At 38.1% G+C, this 17,613-nt stretch overlaps 1 protein-coding gene across 2 annotated transcripts; it reads right to left on the bottom strand.

Moving 5' to 3' along the window:
• ifit17 (interferon-induced protein with tetratricopeptide repeats 17) lies at positions 1-17,597 on the bottom strand. 2 transcript variants are annotated; one of them, XM_089129883.1, is made up of 9 exons: positions 16,949-17,597; positions 6,366-7,747; positions 5,010-5,590; positions 4,788-4,855; positions 4,496-4,710; positions 4,068-4,318; positions 3,840-3,983; positions 1,083-1,233; positions 1-895 (listed from the first exon to the last, which is right to left on the bottom strand). In XM_089129883.1, exons 1-9 carry the CDS (start codon positions 16,975-16,977, stop codon positions 852-854), a joined length of 2,865 nt encoding a protein of 954 aa, XP_088986009.1. In that variant the 5' UTR covers positions 16,978-17,597; the 3' UTR covers positions 1-851. The 2 variants fall into 2 exon arrangements, with proteins under 2 accessions (XP_088986009.1, XP_088986008.1); XM_089129882.1 differs by having other exon boundaries at positions 1,083-1,242.
• Between the last annotated feature and the right edge of the window lie 16 nt (positions 17,598-17,613).

Raw genomic sequence — 17,613 nt, forward strand, 5'->3', positions numbered from 1 at the left:
TATATTCAAATAATTGTGAGATAGAATAAAGTTAATATTTTGTTCCGCTGTGATTCAACAGCTGATGCAAATGTAAATAAAATGGCTAAGATTGTGTTAAGTTTTTGTGCTTACGGTCGTCAGTTTTTTACTTCCTAAACATTTCTACAATTAGAAGATTCTTATATAGAAGTCTTACATAGAAGATGTCTTATATAGAAGATTTATAATGCAGAGATTATGAAATAAATGTAACCTAATCGAAAGGTCATAAGGTTATATAGGTAAGAATATTAGTAATTATGTACGATTCTCTTCTTTTACAGTACATAAGAATACAACAACTGGGATTATGTATATAATAGGTTTACATAATTCTTGAAGTATCATTGACTTCAGTTTTAGCACTCCTATTTAAAAATTGCCAGAAACTAATAGTAATGTGAGGTCTTCAGTGATATTAGAGCAGGTAATGTGACGTTACATTAGACAGTACAATTACAGTATTTTATTCAGAATATTTAAATGCAAATAGAGACATTTTTCTCGTATAACTTGCTTGTTAAAATGTCTAAATGAAAAGTAAATTCATATCCCAGTGGGCTGTTGTTTTGAAACTTGCAATTGTGTGAAAATTAAACGTTCAATAGCCGAATGAAAACAATATATATATTTTTTTGATTGTTTTAGACATGTTTGGGTGTGAGTTTGTGTGTAACTGATGGCCATATCAAATTCCTGTGTATCTGCTGATGCATTTGGCGAATAAAGTGATTCTTGATTATTAGGTTTGGATGAATGACACACTCTTACAAGTGGGATTAATAAAAAATAGCAGATGTAAATATAACATTTGTGTTAAATGTATGTTTTTAACGCTCATCAGTTGATGCCAGTCCACTGTTTTCTGCTGTATCTGTAAGATAAAAAGTTCATTTCAACTCTTTAGAGATTAACTGTAAATATAATCTCTTGATTTAAACTATGAGTAAAATCATTAAACAATTCATGCAGATTTTACATTGTGCCGTGCTCATATTATTGTATATTGAACATATTGAACTTCCTGAACCCTTCTACATTTCCAGTAACACACAGTTTACCTGCCAGTGGTACGTCAAGACTCCATTCGACTTGAAACTCTCCATTATTGTGCTTTTTCTTTTTCAGGCATAATCCCACATTCATCACGCCATTTGGTAACTTTATGTCGAATGTTGGATGGAAAGGTTTCCACTGTTTAGTGTAACGAAGCTTCGTGCACTTCCAAAGGAAAGAGAGGTCAAATGAGTAAAATACAATATACAGACAGTCTTAACTTAAAAAAATATTTGTCAGATTGAATATGAGATTTTTAAGGAGCAGGTGGTCATTTCTCGGAGATACCTTTTGATATTTGCTTAAAGGCTTAAAATTAGAGTTCAAATCATAAGGTTGTGTGAGAAATAATCCTCATCTGTCAGTTTGACTGAAAATGTCCTTCTAGTTTCAGACATCAAGAGAATAACATAATGCTTGGTATTTTAATGTGACTTGATAGAACTTAAAATCTATGGCAAGAGCTCTTTTCAGACACTGCGCATTTCTATTCTGCCCGATTATTTTCTTTTTTCCTTTGTATTCTGCTGTTACAGTATGAAAAATACAACATTTGTGGTCTGCTGTCCCGATTTAATTTACGATATATACCATAAATAATTCTCTGGAATGCACTAAGAATCTCTTGTTTTTCTTCCTAAATCTTCACGTCTCTTTGCAGGTTTGTTTTCACACGGATGCTTTAAAATGTAATTGTCTCCCCTTTACACTTTTAATACCTATTGACATGGATAACTGGAATGTTTCTAAAGAAGGTATTAGTGTTGTAGTCGAGACCACCTCACTCGAATCCGAGTCGAGACCAAGACCAGAGAGAGTCGAGTCCGAGTCAAGACCGAGTCCATAGAGAGTCGAATCCAAGTCGAGTCCGAGACCAGAGACGGTCGAGTCCGAGTCGAGACCGAGACCGAGACCAGTGAGGGATGATTACCTAATTTACTTTTATTTACTTAGAGAAATCCTTTTTTTATTTTACTGAATTTACTTAGAGTTAAAAAAATATGATCAGTTTACGGTAAAAAGGCCACATAGTAGGTGGTGTTAAAACTTAAAAGTAATTTTATTACAATTTGTCATGCGCAGTTGCGCACTAGAAAATCACCAATCACTGGGCGTGTCAATCGATTTAAAGAAATATTTTATTAACATACATTTATAATCATGAAAAATATTTTGAATTGAACTCGAGTGGACTCGGGAATAAGTCCGAGTTCTAAAAAAAAAATGTTAGAGTACGAGTCAATTCCGAGTCCAAATGGACACGAGTCCATGACAAGACCAAGACCATTAAAATATGGTCTCGAGACCGAGTCCGAGTCTCGAGTATTACAACACTGGAAGGTATACAATAAATATAATAAGTATTACAATATTTATTTTCTAAAATGATAGAAATCATTTTGATTTTTGATTAAGGCCATGTATGTTACACAACACAGACATTACTACTATAGTGATGTTTAACAGGTCCATAATATTGCTGCTGAAATAATCAAGGGTTTGGGGATATTGTGCCACGTAACATGAAAATTAACCTCATTGGTTCTCACACATAAAGCAAACATGCTTGAGCTTCTGTTTACTACAACTGATGTGTGAGTTGATGAATGTTTATGTGAATAAAAGATTAAATTCAATCTGTTCATCATATAAAGTGAAGTCAAGTCTCTTCAGAAAATTTTGGAGTAAACTGCTCAATTCATATGAGTTAGTTTTACGATTTCTTTTTGAACGCTTCTTTTTGAAGCGTCAAAATGGTAGTAGCGTAGCTGTCCACGGAGGGACCGAAAGCTCTCAGATTTCATCAAAAAGATCTTCATTTATGTTTCCGAAGATGAACAAAAGTCTTACGGGTTTGGAACGACATGAGGCCAAGTAATTAATGACAGACTGACAGATTACAACTGGCCCAAAGTTGAAATGGTCAAAAACCGCCCCTGGCTGGTATTCAAGAACCGCTATAAAACCATACCAATCTCTGTTTATATGTTGTAAAGCTTCTTTGAAAACAATCTACATTGTTAAAAGTGCTATAAAAATGAGGATGACTTGACTTAAGTGACAATGGATCCATTGACTTGACAATGGTTTCCCCAAGCACATAAGGCTTTATTTATTTAACACAGTATGTGTGTGCAGGGTGGTTTCTCATGTAATGCCGTCTGAGCGCTCAAAGGTCACGCACATTTAACAGAGGTTTCCTGCCTTGCCCTACATGTACTGAGATTCCTCTGGATTCCCTGAAACTTTTGACAATATGAAAGACCTAAATTCTTTGCTAACTCGAATTTAGAAATGTGATTTTTTTAATTGTTTGACAATTCTCTCATGCAATTTGGCACAAAGTGCTGATAGCCATAACCCAACTGATATTTCCTTTTATACCCAATCATGATACCTTCACTGGACTGTTTTAAAACAGTTTAACTTTGATATTCTAATATCTTCACTTTTACTTTGCCTCTGTCCTATTATTTTTGTAGTATGTTGTAGTCAAAAAATATATATTTACAAAATACAATAAAGTTGGTCAGTGAAAACAATGAAAAAAGAATGTTCAAGAGAATTGATAAACCACAGATCCTTGATGTTGCGGCATTTTATCAAATCTTCCAAATGTTCTAGAAATGGGGTATATAAACTATTTGATAGATAATCCCCCCATGATTCATTAGAAAATGTAAAAGAGAAAAAAACACTTTGAGAAATCTCACATCAGTTAATTAAATCATTGCCTTATTCTTAGTCTAAATCACACTGACCGAAGTTTCTATCGTTGATACTGGCCTCTCTGAAAGTTCATGTTCCTCAACGGGATCACAGGACATGCTGTATTCACAGTTATATGTGAGCATGCATTCACAAGCTGACTGGATTGGTGTATAATCTTCATTACATTTTCTCACCTGAAAGAAACAGAGAAAATCTAATTTGTTTATAAAGTCCGCCAAAATAAGGTGAAAAATGAACACATTAATTCAGAAACATACTTCTCTGGGGTCCACATTTCGTGGTTGTAGAAACACATGCAGCTCATGTGTTTTCTTTAAGTAGAACAACATCACTTGGCCATCTATCTCAAACCAATGATCCGTAAACCAGTTTTGTATTTTCAAAAGTAAAAATTTTGATGTTCCTGGGATGCTCACTGTCACATGTGTGCTTGTGATATTCTGAGGTTTCAGAATGTCAACAATCTGATCAGAGTAACATATAGCGGACATAAAGTGGTAGGCATCCTCTGAAATAAATAAAGAAAACATTTCACATTTTTTGCTACGTCTTTTACATTTAGTAAATGTAAATATGTACGCAAGTTAGAGTTATATATATTTAAAGTGGATTTTTTTGGACTTTGCATTATGCACAGATTACATTCAGTATCTCTCATATAATGTTCATAAGACTGCCAACTCACCAATGGAGGTCTCACAGTGAGGTAGACTGAGATGAGACAGCTCACCCTGGACACATTTGATATCATACAGGGGTCCTGCTTGGTAATGGTTGGCAGGGATTGGACAGTCGCTGTCCTGAAGAACAGTGTTGTACAGCACCTCCCCTTCCCCCTTCATGTTAAAACCAAGCTTTGTAAACTCACAATGGAACCAGCCAGCATGGCTGCTCTGTAACCTATTTCAAAGAAATATTAAATATGAATGCAAACTAACATACTAAATTTAGCGTACTCCACCTGTTTGCGGATATACCTGTATTTACTTTGCCCCTCGTGAAAGATGACCTCGGGAGTGAACAAACAATCTCTTACATCTAGCTTCTGTGAAAAATAAAAACTGTTTAAGTGCATTGTAATTGTAGTTATAACTAAGTAATAAAATATAAATAAAAGTGTCATTTGGATCCGCATACAAGGTTTATAAAATTTGCATCCGTAAAGATATCATCTTAAAAGAAATGAATCAGTGACTTACCCTCAAAAGGTCTGAAAGGGAATGAGAATCTCCATCTGAAATTTCTGGTAATACCAGATGCATTGATTTATTTTCCCGGATCATCCTCTGTATCCTCTTTGTAAGCGCTCTCCTTTCTGCAGTGTCTGGTTCAGAGCCACAGATGTGGGTTTTGTGTCCACATTTTTCATGAAGCCACTCCAATACGCTTCTTTGAGATCCAGTATAATCGTTTATACTACAGTCTCCCTCTATAAATAATACAATGACGTGATTCCAAAATTTCTCTCCAAGAAACTCTAAATTTTCAAGAATCTCTCTGGTCTGGTCTGTGAATTGGCCATCATGCAGAAGAAATGTGAGCAGAATGGCATGAGGTCCAGGAGTCAGATTTTCCAATCTAAGAATCCTCTTGGCATTGCATATATCAATATTAAACAAGTGCACAATCTTTTTGTTCATTGAACCTTTGAAACTCTTAAGCCTACCACTGCCAACTTCTTCATAACTTCCTCCATCAAAAATCTGCTTTAGAACAGATTTTTCTGTTTCACTGAAACTCATGAGCCAAATCCTCATCTCTGTTAGAAGACAGCTTTCACCTAAAAAAAAAAAACATTTGTACAAATTGCACGTTACTGAGGCTTAGTCAACTTGCTTTTATATAGGAAAGTTAATCTTTTAAGTCCGCATCGGGAATATGACCAGTGACACTTAACTGCAGATAATATCATAAAACATGTCATCAATGCAAATGCCTAAATTACATTCAATTTGCAAAAACACTGCATGCTTACATTTACATTTACTCACCAGGTCAAAGTCCTGTTATAAATCTGGCACTATCCTGATGTACCAGGACATTCAACAATACTTGTTTAAACAATAGCCATTCATTCAGAAACCCATCAGCTAATCAAACATAAGAAAAGGTTCTATATAGAACCTTAAAAGCTTCTATCTGCGGTACATATTTGGAACCCATAAAAGGTTCCACTCTTAAAAAAGGGTTCCTCTGGGTTCTATATAGAACCCTGGGGTTCCATACTTGGCCAATAGAACCTTACACCAAAAAAATGGTTCTATATGAAGAGTTCAGATGCAAAAGCCTCTAAATGCCATTTGAAATTTTCTTCTAAAATGACCATTTTTATCAAGCTTGTATATTTAAGTTCAGTAATATCACTTAAATGACAATTAATAGGTAATCTTCATTGCCATTTAAGTGAAATTACTGAACTTAAATATACAAGCTTGATAAAAATTATGATAAAAATGAAATTTCAAATGGCACTTAGAGGCTTTAGCATCTGAACTCTTCATATAGAACCAACCCCTTAATTAAAAAAAAAGCATTTAAGTGTATAAAATATTTACCAAAATCTTGCCCACTTGTTAGGACTCTCTCATAAAACTCTTCAGCCTTGAGTTTTTCATTCTTCACTTCACAAATGAATCCTTGTATAGCACACACCTCGCAGTCATTCGGGTTGTTAACCCGTTCAATCACCTTGTTCAGGTACTTCTCACACGACCTGCCTTGCTCTGAATTCGGCTGCAGCCTCAGACCTTGCATGAAATGAGAGATGGCCAGTTTTTCCGATTTTTTGATATAGTGCAGGTATTGGCCATAAAAACAATGAGCTGCCTGCAGGTCTTGCTTTTCATCAGCCATTTTAATTGCTTCTTCAAAAAGTCTCTCAGCTTTTAAGTTGCTAATCGGTCCATAATGGAGTGCTAAATCTGCCTTGGCAATAACGAAAGAGGGCTTTAGGGCAATCGCCTTCTCCAGATGATAGATGCACTTCTCCAGGTATTGCTGTAATTCTTTACCATCAAACTTTTTTTTATCAGGTGTCTTATATTCCATTTCCAGACGTATTTTTTTGCTTTTGAAACACATAGCTAACTGATGGTGTATAAAGGCTGAGTTTGGGGTAGCCTGCAGGGCTTCTTCCAGTAGAGAAATGGCAGCGTCCCTGTCTCCTAATTTGCGGAAAAATTTTGCTACATATCTTGTGACATGTGGGTTTTCAGGGGACATCTCCAGAGCCATAATCACCTTCTTCAATGCAGTTTCAGACATCTTCCTATCATCTGTGCCATGCAGCATTCTCAGTGCTAGCAACACCAATAGTACACCATCATCTGGATTAAGCTCTATAGCTCTTTCGAGCTGTTTTATTATTGGCGAGTCTGAAGGGTCAGAGGTCTCACTGGTTGCGCGGTACAGGGCAATAGCATAGCCTGTATTTAAATCACTGTCATCAGGGTTCATTTCAAGGGCCTGTCTAAAGCATTCCTTTGCAGCATTACAGTATTTGTGAGAAAATTTAAGAAAAGCCCAACCCTTTTCTCTGAGTACCTCAGTAGGAGTGAGCCCTTCAGAACATGTTCTATGGATCCTCTCTAACTGTCCCAAGTACTCTTGACATGCAGAAAAATCATTCATATGATAATGCATCCAGGCAAGGTCTCCATAGGTAACAATAAGAACTTCATCACTGTCTTTGTAGTATTCCTTTGCGAGCTGCACAGATTTCTGCAGATTTGCGAGTGCTTCCTGATGGTTGCCATAAAGATACTGAACAAATCCAAAGCTGCTGTAAGATCGCGTTACTCTCGCCTCGTTCGATTCCAACTGAATCTGTTCCTCCAGACGATTCAGTAAATCACAGAGAACAAAGTCTTCTTCTCTTAGAGACCAAGTAAAATGGCACTCCTGTTGAAGCAGTTTGGTTTTTAAAACACCTTTAAGACTGAAAAAAAGAAGAAAAGCAGAGACAAATGACTTAAACACATTCTATTTATATGAATCCTAGTTTTGTACGTCACTGACGTACAAAACTATGATTCATATGTGTGACCACGGTGTGAACCACTAAATTGCTAAAGAAATTTTAGTTAGCCAATAATTATAACTACATGAAACAATTGTAACTTGTCTTTACTTTTACGCAACACAACAAGATTAAATTAAATTAATGAAATACATTGTCTCATATGTATTACCTCGTTATTTCAAGATTTTAATGATATCTGACACATCAAAAAAAAGTGAACAAATGTTTGATTATTATTTTTTACTCTTTAACTATATTTTACCCGTTCAGATTAGGAAACTATCGCTCAGAGGTCCTCACGTCTTCTGTTTAACGCAGGTCTCACATTCGCAAGCTTATCAGTTTTAGTCACCAAACAGAGGCCAATTGTTATATACCTGAGATCGGTCACATTCAAAAATACTTTGGTATAGCCCACGTGGAATTGCATACACTTGAATTTAACTTAACGTTTCACTACAGTACAGGTCTGGCCCCTATTACAGCTACGTCAACCAACTTTACTTCTCTATAGCTTTGGATTGGTCATGCTATGATTTCCCACGTAGGGCCTACACTTATCTAAAGTAACATTATATTAAAACAGAGGTAAGACATCCAGATTTAGGTTGGTCAATCAACACATTTGCTGCTGTTGTGAACTTTTTTCTTCTAAAGTGTAAACTCAGAAGCAAAGACCAGGAGACTTGGGGCCAATCCCAATTCTACCCCTTACCCCTTCACTTTCCCCTACCCCTCCGTTTTGCGCGTCCACGTGAAGGGGTAGGGTTGTCCCAATTCTCTTTTGGTTGGAGGGGGAGGGCTAGGGGGAAGGGCCAGATAGCCCTTTAAACGAAGATTTTTCGGGAGCACACTTCAAACGAAGGGGTATGAGAAGTGTCACTGCTAACCCAGGCTGGCTGCCCAAGCAACAAAGGAGACCCATAAATTTAAGTATTTGTGGCTTTAATAAGTATTGTAACGACAAACAATGATTTGCTTTATGTTAAATTCAATATTGTGTTCATATTTACGGTCAGTTTCTTCACAGAAACGTTTGTTAAAAAAAAAAAAAAAAAAAAAAAAAAAAAAAATCGCTAAAATTACTGTAGTTTGCTAACGATAGTCCCGCAACATATTTTCGTCGTCTCCGTTGTTTCCTGCGAACTTCACAAGATGCAAGAAAATAGCTGTAACCCACGCGACTGAGATAACTGCAGCTGTCGACGGCATCTTGGAAGTTGTGATAAACATTGCCGCATCTCCTGTGACGTAGGCGCTAGCGACGACTTATAATGTTGTTTAACGGAGGCGTAGTGGTGTCCCATTTCTTAGGGGAATATTTTTACCCCTACGCATTGCCACTCTGTTTCAAGGGTCAAGGGGAAGGCGAAGGGGTAGGGCTAGGGGAAAGTGAAGGGGTAAGGGGTAGAATTGGGATTGGCCCTTGGTTGTATCTTCAGCAGGATTCTTTGTAGAGAATCACGAGTTGTTGGTAGCTGCAGTCCTCATCAAGTCTGACTAAGGGAACTTTACATTGCAATTTTATACACATTTTAGGGGGACACTCAGAAATGAGTTTTGGAACCTGCTCAGCATGACTCTTCAAACTCATCAGACACGAGAACTTTGGGCAAGACTACTGAGACAGGAACTCTAAAACAACAGGTGATGGAATCAATGTAACTTGCAATATAAAAATCAGGACATACAGGAACAGGCAGGTTTGTGACATTTACCTTAGTTACTGTCACGGTTCCTATCTGTCTTGTGTTCCCCCCATTATTGTGTATTTGGTTCAGTCCTGTTCCAGTTTTCCCGCTCCTCGTTTGTGTTCATGTTTTCCACTGTGTTCTTAGTTAATTTGCCCACCTGTGTCTTGTTTCACTCACTCATTCCTCTGTATTTATGGCTGCGTTCAAGTCATCTCGTATAGATCATAATTACAACTTGAACGCACTTGAACGCCACCACAATGTCGTAAATACCAGTGGGGAGCTCGGGATTTTCTTTAAGCCCCGATCTGTACGAGTTGGGGGCGTGTCAGTGAGAAACGTTCATTCAAAGTTTGTTGACAGTAAATTTTAATTGAATTTCAATGTTTACTCATTGACATTGTAAGGCTTTTTCATTTATAAAGCAAGTTCTCTGCACAAAATATGATTTCATTGTAAAAATTACACCGAATGATAGAGTTTACACTGGCTTCATAAGCTAATAAGAAACATAAAAAAAAGCACACCTGATGCGCATTCTTTGTTCTTCATTTTTTTTATTAGCAGAGTTAACAAACCTTGCTGTATTTTCGTGTAATTCATTAAAAGAAGGTACACCGCCATTTTGCTCCGACGAAACTGACTTGAACGCACCTCACGTCGTAAACACGACTTCCCACCTTGTACGTACGAACTTCCCAGGAGGACTTGAACGCAGCATAAGTCCTGTGTTTTAGTTCAGTACTTGTGAGTTCTTGATGTTGTTTTGGTTGCTATTCCTGTCTTCGTGTTCCTGCTCTGTGTTCAATAAAGTACTTGCGATTGGATTCACTCTCTGCTTCATTCCTGCCAGCACGTAATAGAAGAACTCACCAAATATGAATCCAGCAGGACTAAAGGGGAATCTCCAGCCAGATCCTTATTGGATTCTATGGACCAGATGGCCGCCGCCGAGCCAGTGTGTCCGGACAAGATGGTTGCCGCCGAGACCGACCTGCTGAAGCTTATTCCTGCCGAGCCTGAGTTGCTCCATGTCAGCTCCAGAGACCGTCGACCTCACTTCTCCCCAGTCAGAGACCGTTCACGTCACGTCTGCCCAGTCAGAAACTGTTCACGTCACTTCTGGCGAACCCAGAGACTGTTTACGTCACGTTTGCCCATTCAGAGACCGTTCATGTCACTTCTACCGAGCCAGAAACTATTCACATCACTTCTACAGAGCCAGTGTCTACAGACAAGATGGCCGAGCCAGAGACTGCTCACGTCACTTCCTCCAAGCCAGTGTTTACGGACAAGATGGCCGAGCCAGAAACTGTTCACGTCACTTCTGCCGATCCAGAGACTGTTCACGTCACTTCTGCCGTTCCAGAGACCGTTCACGTCACTTCTGCCGTTCCAGAGACCGTTCACGTCACTTCTGCCGTTCCAGAGACCGTTCACGTCACTTCTGCCGTTCCAGAGACTGTTCACGTCACTTCTGCCGTTCCAGAGACTGTTCACGTCACTTCTGCCGTTCCAGAGACTGTTCACGTCACTTCTGCCGTTCCAGAGACTGTTCACGTCACTTCTGCCGTTCCAGAGACTGTTCACGTCACTTCTGCCGTTCCAGAGACTGTTCACGTCACTTCTGCCGTTCCAGAGACTGTTCACGTCACTTCTGCCGAGCCAAAGACTGTTCACGTCACTTCCTCCAAGCCAGTGTTTACGGACAAGATGGCCGAGCCAGAGACCGTTCACGTCACTTCTGCCGTTCCAGAGACCGTTCACGTCACTTCTGCCGTTCCAGAGACCGTTCACGTCACTTCTGCCGTTCCAGAGACCGTTCACGTCACTTCTGCCGTTCCAGAGACCGTTCACGTCACTTCTGCCGTTCCAGAGACCGTTCACGTCACTTCTGCCGTTCCAGAGACCGTTCACGTCACTTCTGCCGTTCCAGAGACCGTTCACGTCACTTCTGCCGTTCCAGAGACCGTTCACGTCACTTCTGCCGTTCCAGAGACCGTTCACGTCACTTCTGCCGTTCCAGAGACCGTTCACGTCACTTCTGCCGTTCCAGAGACCGTTCACGTCACTTCTGCCGTTCCAGAGACCGTTCACGTCACTTCTGCCGTTCCAGAGACCGTTCACGTCACTTCTGCCGTTCCAGAGACCGTTCACGTCACTTCTGCCGTTCCAGAGACCGTTCACGTCACTTCTGCCGAGCCAGAGACCGTTCACGTCACTTCTGCCGTTCCAGAGACCATTCACGTCACTTCTGGCGATCCAGAGACTGTTCACGTCACTTCTGCCCAGTCAGAGACGCTTCATATCACTTCTGCCGATCCAAAGACTCTTCACATCACGTCTGCCCAGTCAGAGACCGTTCACTTCTCCGAGTTACGTCACGGTGTGGGTTCATGTCTTGTTGCTGTCTGTCTTGTGCTCCCCCCATTATTGTGTATTTTGTTCAGTCCTGTTCCAGTTTTCCCGCTCCTCGTTTGTGTTCATGTTTTCCACCTGTGTTCATAGTTAATTTGCCCAGCTGTATCTTGTTTCACTCACTTGTTCATCAGTATGAAGACAGGAATGTTGTCAGATTAGAGACAACAAATATTAGTTTTGAGTCAGTTATAGAGTCAGTCGGAAATCAAATGTAACGGTTTATTATGTCAGGTAAATGTATTATAATCAGTTCCAAGAAAATAAATACAAAACATCAAATGCTCTGGAATAAAGAGAGAAGATGTGAACCTGACATTATAAAATACATTATGCAAAGTGTTCTGCATACACTCAGCATCACAGGCTAATTTGAGTAAATCGCCCTGAGCCTCTTGCAATTGATTACTGTATATACCGAGACCAAGACCGAAACTTCTTTCATATGGAAACATTTGCTAACAATAGGTGAGCTGTGACTTGGTATCTCATATAAAATTATGGAACCCCTTTTTGCCTTGGAGTTTGTCACCCACATATTTTAATAAACAGATATAACTAATGCATTTCCGTGCGCATTTCCGACCATGCAGCTCACTTAGCACGGTGTTCATGGTTTGACTGATCGAGACTGTTTTTCCAAGATGGCTCCTGGCTGCAAACATGAAGTGTACTGTCTTTATAAAGTATCTTCTTATTAAACAGTCAGTCTGTACACTTACAAAGTTCTCAATGCTTTGGTTTGCATCTATGGACTCTCATTATGTTACTGTGTTAGTGTGGGGCTATTTTGAGCCTTGTTAGTGCTATTAACTAACGATTTCTTTTTGCTTCTTCTATGCCCTATCTACTAACGTTATAAGCTAAACCGTTTACATCACTTCTGCCGATCCAGAGACCGGCGTTCACGTTACTTCTGCCGATCTAGAGACTGATCACGTCACTTCTGCCGAGCCAGTGTCTACGGACAAGATGGCCGAGCCAGAGACTGTTCAGGTTACTTCTGCCGCCCCATAGTCTGTTGACGTCACTTCTGCCAAGCCAGAGACGCTTAAAGTCACTTCTACAGAGCCAGCGTTTACGGACAAGATGGCCGAGCCAGAGACTAATCACATCACTTCCTTGTGAGTTTTTGATGTTATGGTTGCTATTCCTGTCTTCGTGTTCCTGTTAAACGACAGGAACACGACGACAGGAATGTTGTCAGATTAGAGACAACAAATATTAGTCAGTTATAGAGTCAGTCGGAAATCAAATGTATCGGTTTATTATGTCAGGTAAATGTATTATAATCAGTTCCAAGAAAATAAATACAAAACATCAAATGCTCTGGAATAAAGAGAGAAGATGTGAACCTGACATTATAAAATACATTATGCAAAGTGTTTTGCAGACACATCACAGGCTAATTTGAGTAAATCGCCCTGAGCCTCTTGCAATTCATTATATACCGAGACCAAGACCGAAACTTTTTTCACACGGAAACATTTGCTAACAATAGGTGAGCTGTGACTTGGAATCTCATATAAAAGTATGGAACCCCTTTTTGCCTTGTAGTTTGTCACCCACATATTTTAATAAACAGATATAACTAATGCATTTCCGTGCGCATTTTCGACCATGCAGCTCACTTAGCACGGCGTTCATGGTTTGACTGATCGAGACTGTTTTCCAAGATGGCTCCTAGCTGCAAACATGAAGTGTACTGTCTTTATAAAGTATCTTCTTATTAAAAGGTCTGTACACTTACAAAGTTCTCAATGCTTTGGTTTGCAGGTACGGACCCTCATTATGTTACTGTGTTAGTGTGGAGCTATTTTGAGCCTTGTTAGTGGTATTAACTAGCGATTTCTTTTTGCTTATTCTATGCCCTATCTACTAGCGTTATAAGCTAAACAGTTTTTTGAGACAGTAAAAGCAATGGACACAGCGACCCCATTGATATCAATGAAGAAGACTGAAGACCGATTATTGGACTTTCTATCTGATGTCTGAGTGACTGCGCAGGCTCAAACTGAGCTTGACGACAGTCTTGACAGTTGTAAATCTTCAAGTAGCTGTGCCAAGAAAAATCTCAATCACCCAATTCCACAAAAACATTGTTAAAATATTTTGTCCCTTTGCTTTTATGGACTATCTATCTATGGGCTTCTCCCTTGACTTTGTGCTTCCATGTTGTCCCCCCAATTGCCTCATAGACAGTAAAACATTGCTGGCGAGCTTCACCTCCTGTCTATACGGCAATGTCTCTATTGTTCTCTATGTCTCTTAGACAATTTCCCGTATATCTAAATATGTTTAGTGAAAGGTAAAACTTCCGAATTCTCCGTGTAAACAATACGTGACGTAGACGCGTGAGACATCACTTCCGGCGTAACGTCTGGAGAGACGGTTCAGTTCGGTTCAGTTGGACATCTGATTCAGATCAGTTCGACGGCTATTAACAAGAGGTAAAAACGATATAAATACTGTTCGTTTTCTCACACAAACCGCTAGTTTCGTGGCTTAGGCCATCAATGTGTACTTACATTTACGAGTCATTAAATCATGTTTAATTTTGACTTCTCTGTGGATGCTCTTTGAGGTGAACCGAGGGAGGTCCCCCTTAACGTCCAGTGTATGACTGACAGACAGCAACGGTTTGACCAAAAAATGTCAAAATTGAAAATGCTTTGGAAACAAAGACACCTACATCTTGGATGCCCTTGAGGTAAGCTAAAACATATCAGAGATTAATTTCAAAGTGAACTATCCCTTTAAGTAAGATAGACATTATATAACAGTGTCAGGGTATGTTTTAGTGTTGGTAACATGTCCCACACAAACTTATAATCATCCCACATTTAGTTTGTTTGATGGTGGTAACCCTATTTGTAGCTCGTTTCTGTATTTGGTTGTGTTGTAATTTTTTTACAGTCTCTGTTTGTGACTCTAGTAGGCCTATTTGGAGCTCATGTGTGTTGTGAAACTGATGAAGATGTTTTCTTAATTTGCTGGTGTTTTTTTTCTATTTGCATGTGTCTTTTTCTATTTGCATGTGTTTTTTTGAGTAGCAGCATGTTGAGCTCTCTCGGCCACTTAGGTATAAACTATTGTAACCATTTTACGTTGCATATGCATAGGTTTTTAGTGAGTTTTAGGTGAGAAGAAGAGGGGCAGCAGGGGGATGTGATGATACTGTAAAAGTGAGGTGTGAGCTGTATAGTGCGTCTCGGATGTTGCTGTAATGAAATAGAGAGTTCAAATGATTATTCTCAGGATTCAGGAGATCATTTTGCTCTCTCGTGGACTTAATTACTGGCACCCGCCTTACAATATATGTAGCCTAGTTATTGTTGTGGGGCCATTCCACCAAATGGGTGACATTTGCTTGTTGTAACTCTTCAAAAATAAACTTTATTTTTTATTTTTTTCAACATTGAATCTAATACTACACGTATTTAACTATTCAACATGTGTATTGGTCAATCTCAGCCAACTTTATTTTTATTTTTTTACAAGGTTTAAGCAGAATATGGACGCATGTTTTCTCAATCCTGATATCGAAAAGTTTAGAAGCATGTCAATTAATTCCTTTGTTTTTTCCACAAGAAAGTGTTTATTTTAAAGAAATTATTGGTTATATGTTCAAAAAATTGATATTTGTGCCAATAAAATCACCATTAAAGCAAGGTGTAAACAGCACAAACACAAAGGCATTTTTTCATTTTAAAGACGGCCGAAGCCTCAAGCTTATATTTTTTTAAACAATTAATTCATTAAATAATTGTATAAATTATGGGCCAAACAAAACTGATAAAAATAGTGGTTTAATTTTATTTTTTTCGAAAAATAAAAAGTAACAGAATGTTTTTAAGCATAAAGTTATCAAATATATGGCATATGGCCACACAGCATTGATGCTAATAGCGTGAGGACACTGAGCCATTTCTAGTGCCTAACCAAAAGTTAATATTTTTAAAATAAAAAAATTAAATCTAAGAAAACGTTGTGTAAGACTGTATATTGAGATTGACCTTCTCATTCATAGTTACAATTTCATCAAATATACAGAAATGAAAACGAGAGGAGTGACTTATACTTACTGTTGAAAATGTGTCTTGTGGAATAGGCTTATACGTTTTTCAGAGGGGGGATGTAATAGTCTAACAGGTCTGAGTGAAAACCCGGGGTGACTAAAATATGTATTTTATCTAAAATATTAGATCAAATGTTTTTTTTTCTTTTTTCATTTTTAAAGCAGTTTGGATATAAAGTCACATAACAATGCAAGAAAAATTATTTTAGAAGGAAACTGATTTCTGAAGGATTTTAATCATAATATTTCATGGTAAAGTTTAGAGATAGTGAGTTGGGACATGCCGAAAATGCTATTTTTTTTTAGTGTTCTGTGTCGTTTTTATTAATGTTTTTAATTATACGTTTTAAATTTGTAGCATGACATTTTGCTTAATAATAAAATGTATTTTAGAGTTAATTTTCATGCAATTTTATACATATAATGTCCTGAGGACAGAAATGTCATCCTGTATTTGGTCGAATGGCTCAGTGCTTACAATAGCTAACTGTACTATACTAACCCTGAATCAACCCTAACCCATGTAGTTACATTATTATTACACAGTAGGCCTACTTGAATAAGAGCACTGTAAGTAACATCCACTGCTGTAAACATGAAGAGCAGTTTCTGGGAGTTCATTCAGATTTATTTACATGAACGCGCACAGACACACACACAATAAATGGTTGCATTTTTTACTGACATAATATTGCCATTCAATTTCTTAACTAAATAATTGATTCGAATTCAAAAGTAAAAAGTCTGTGACAAAGCTTGTGTAACACTTAAAGTATATAACGTTAAAAACGCATTCATACCATGAGCTCGTCTTAAAAAACAAATGTTTAACAATTCATTTTCAAAGACCCAACTTTGTTTCCATGATAGGCTACATACAATTCGTAAAAACATGTATTTCAACATTAATACAACAAACAAACCCACCTCATGTTGTGGCAATCTTCAGTACGCATCAAATCATGAAATGGACGTTCTGGTGGAGTCTTGTCAATAAGTTTGAAGCTTGTTCCTCTTGGCGCTTAGTACAGGTGTGTAATCATGTTCAGTTCCTGTGAAAAACGGTTCCAGTTGGTTGTGGGCGTGGCCTTGAGATAACGCGCAAAACGAATGGAACTGAATATTAGTGTTAAATGGATTATGTTCTAAATCTAATGAAGTTTCAATGTTATGCATTAACTGCAACAATACAAGCAATGAATAATTTGTGTAATATTTAAATCGTCTCCAGGAGCTGTTTTCCATGATTGACTACAGGAATTCAGATGGACACACACCTGAGCGAACAATGCCTGAACAATAACCTGCTAGTGTGCACATTTTCAATGTGTCAGTGTCACCAATTTATTTTTGTGATGGTTCTGCATTTTAGATGATTTTATCTAAAGTGTGCCACTTGTGTTCTGCATTGTTTTTGATTTTGATTATTAATTTTGTATATATACCATGCTACCATAAAAACAGATATTCCATTTTTTTTTTTGTAGCTCTAGGTTTCATACCATTTGGACAAAAATATATATACTTTTAATTTGAGCAAAAAAACATTTGCAGGTTAAAAAGACCCTGATAACCAGAGGGTTAAATTATTA

This window comes from Pimephales promelas, chromosome 4 (assembly GCF_988280905.1).
Source record: "Pimephales promelas chromosome 4, fPimPro1.hap1.1, whole genome shotgun sequence".
Taxonomy (NCBI): Eukaryota; Metazoa; Chordata; class Actinopteri; order Cypriniformes; family Leuciscidae; genus Pimephales; species Pimephales promelas.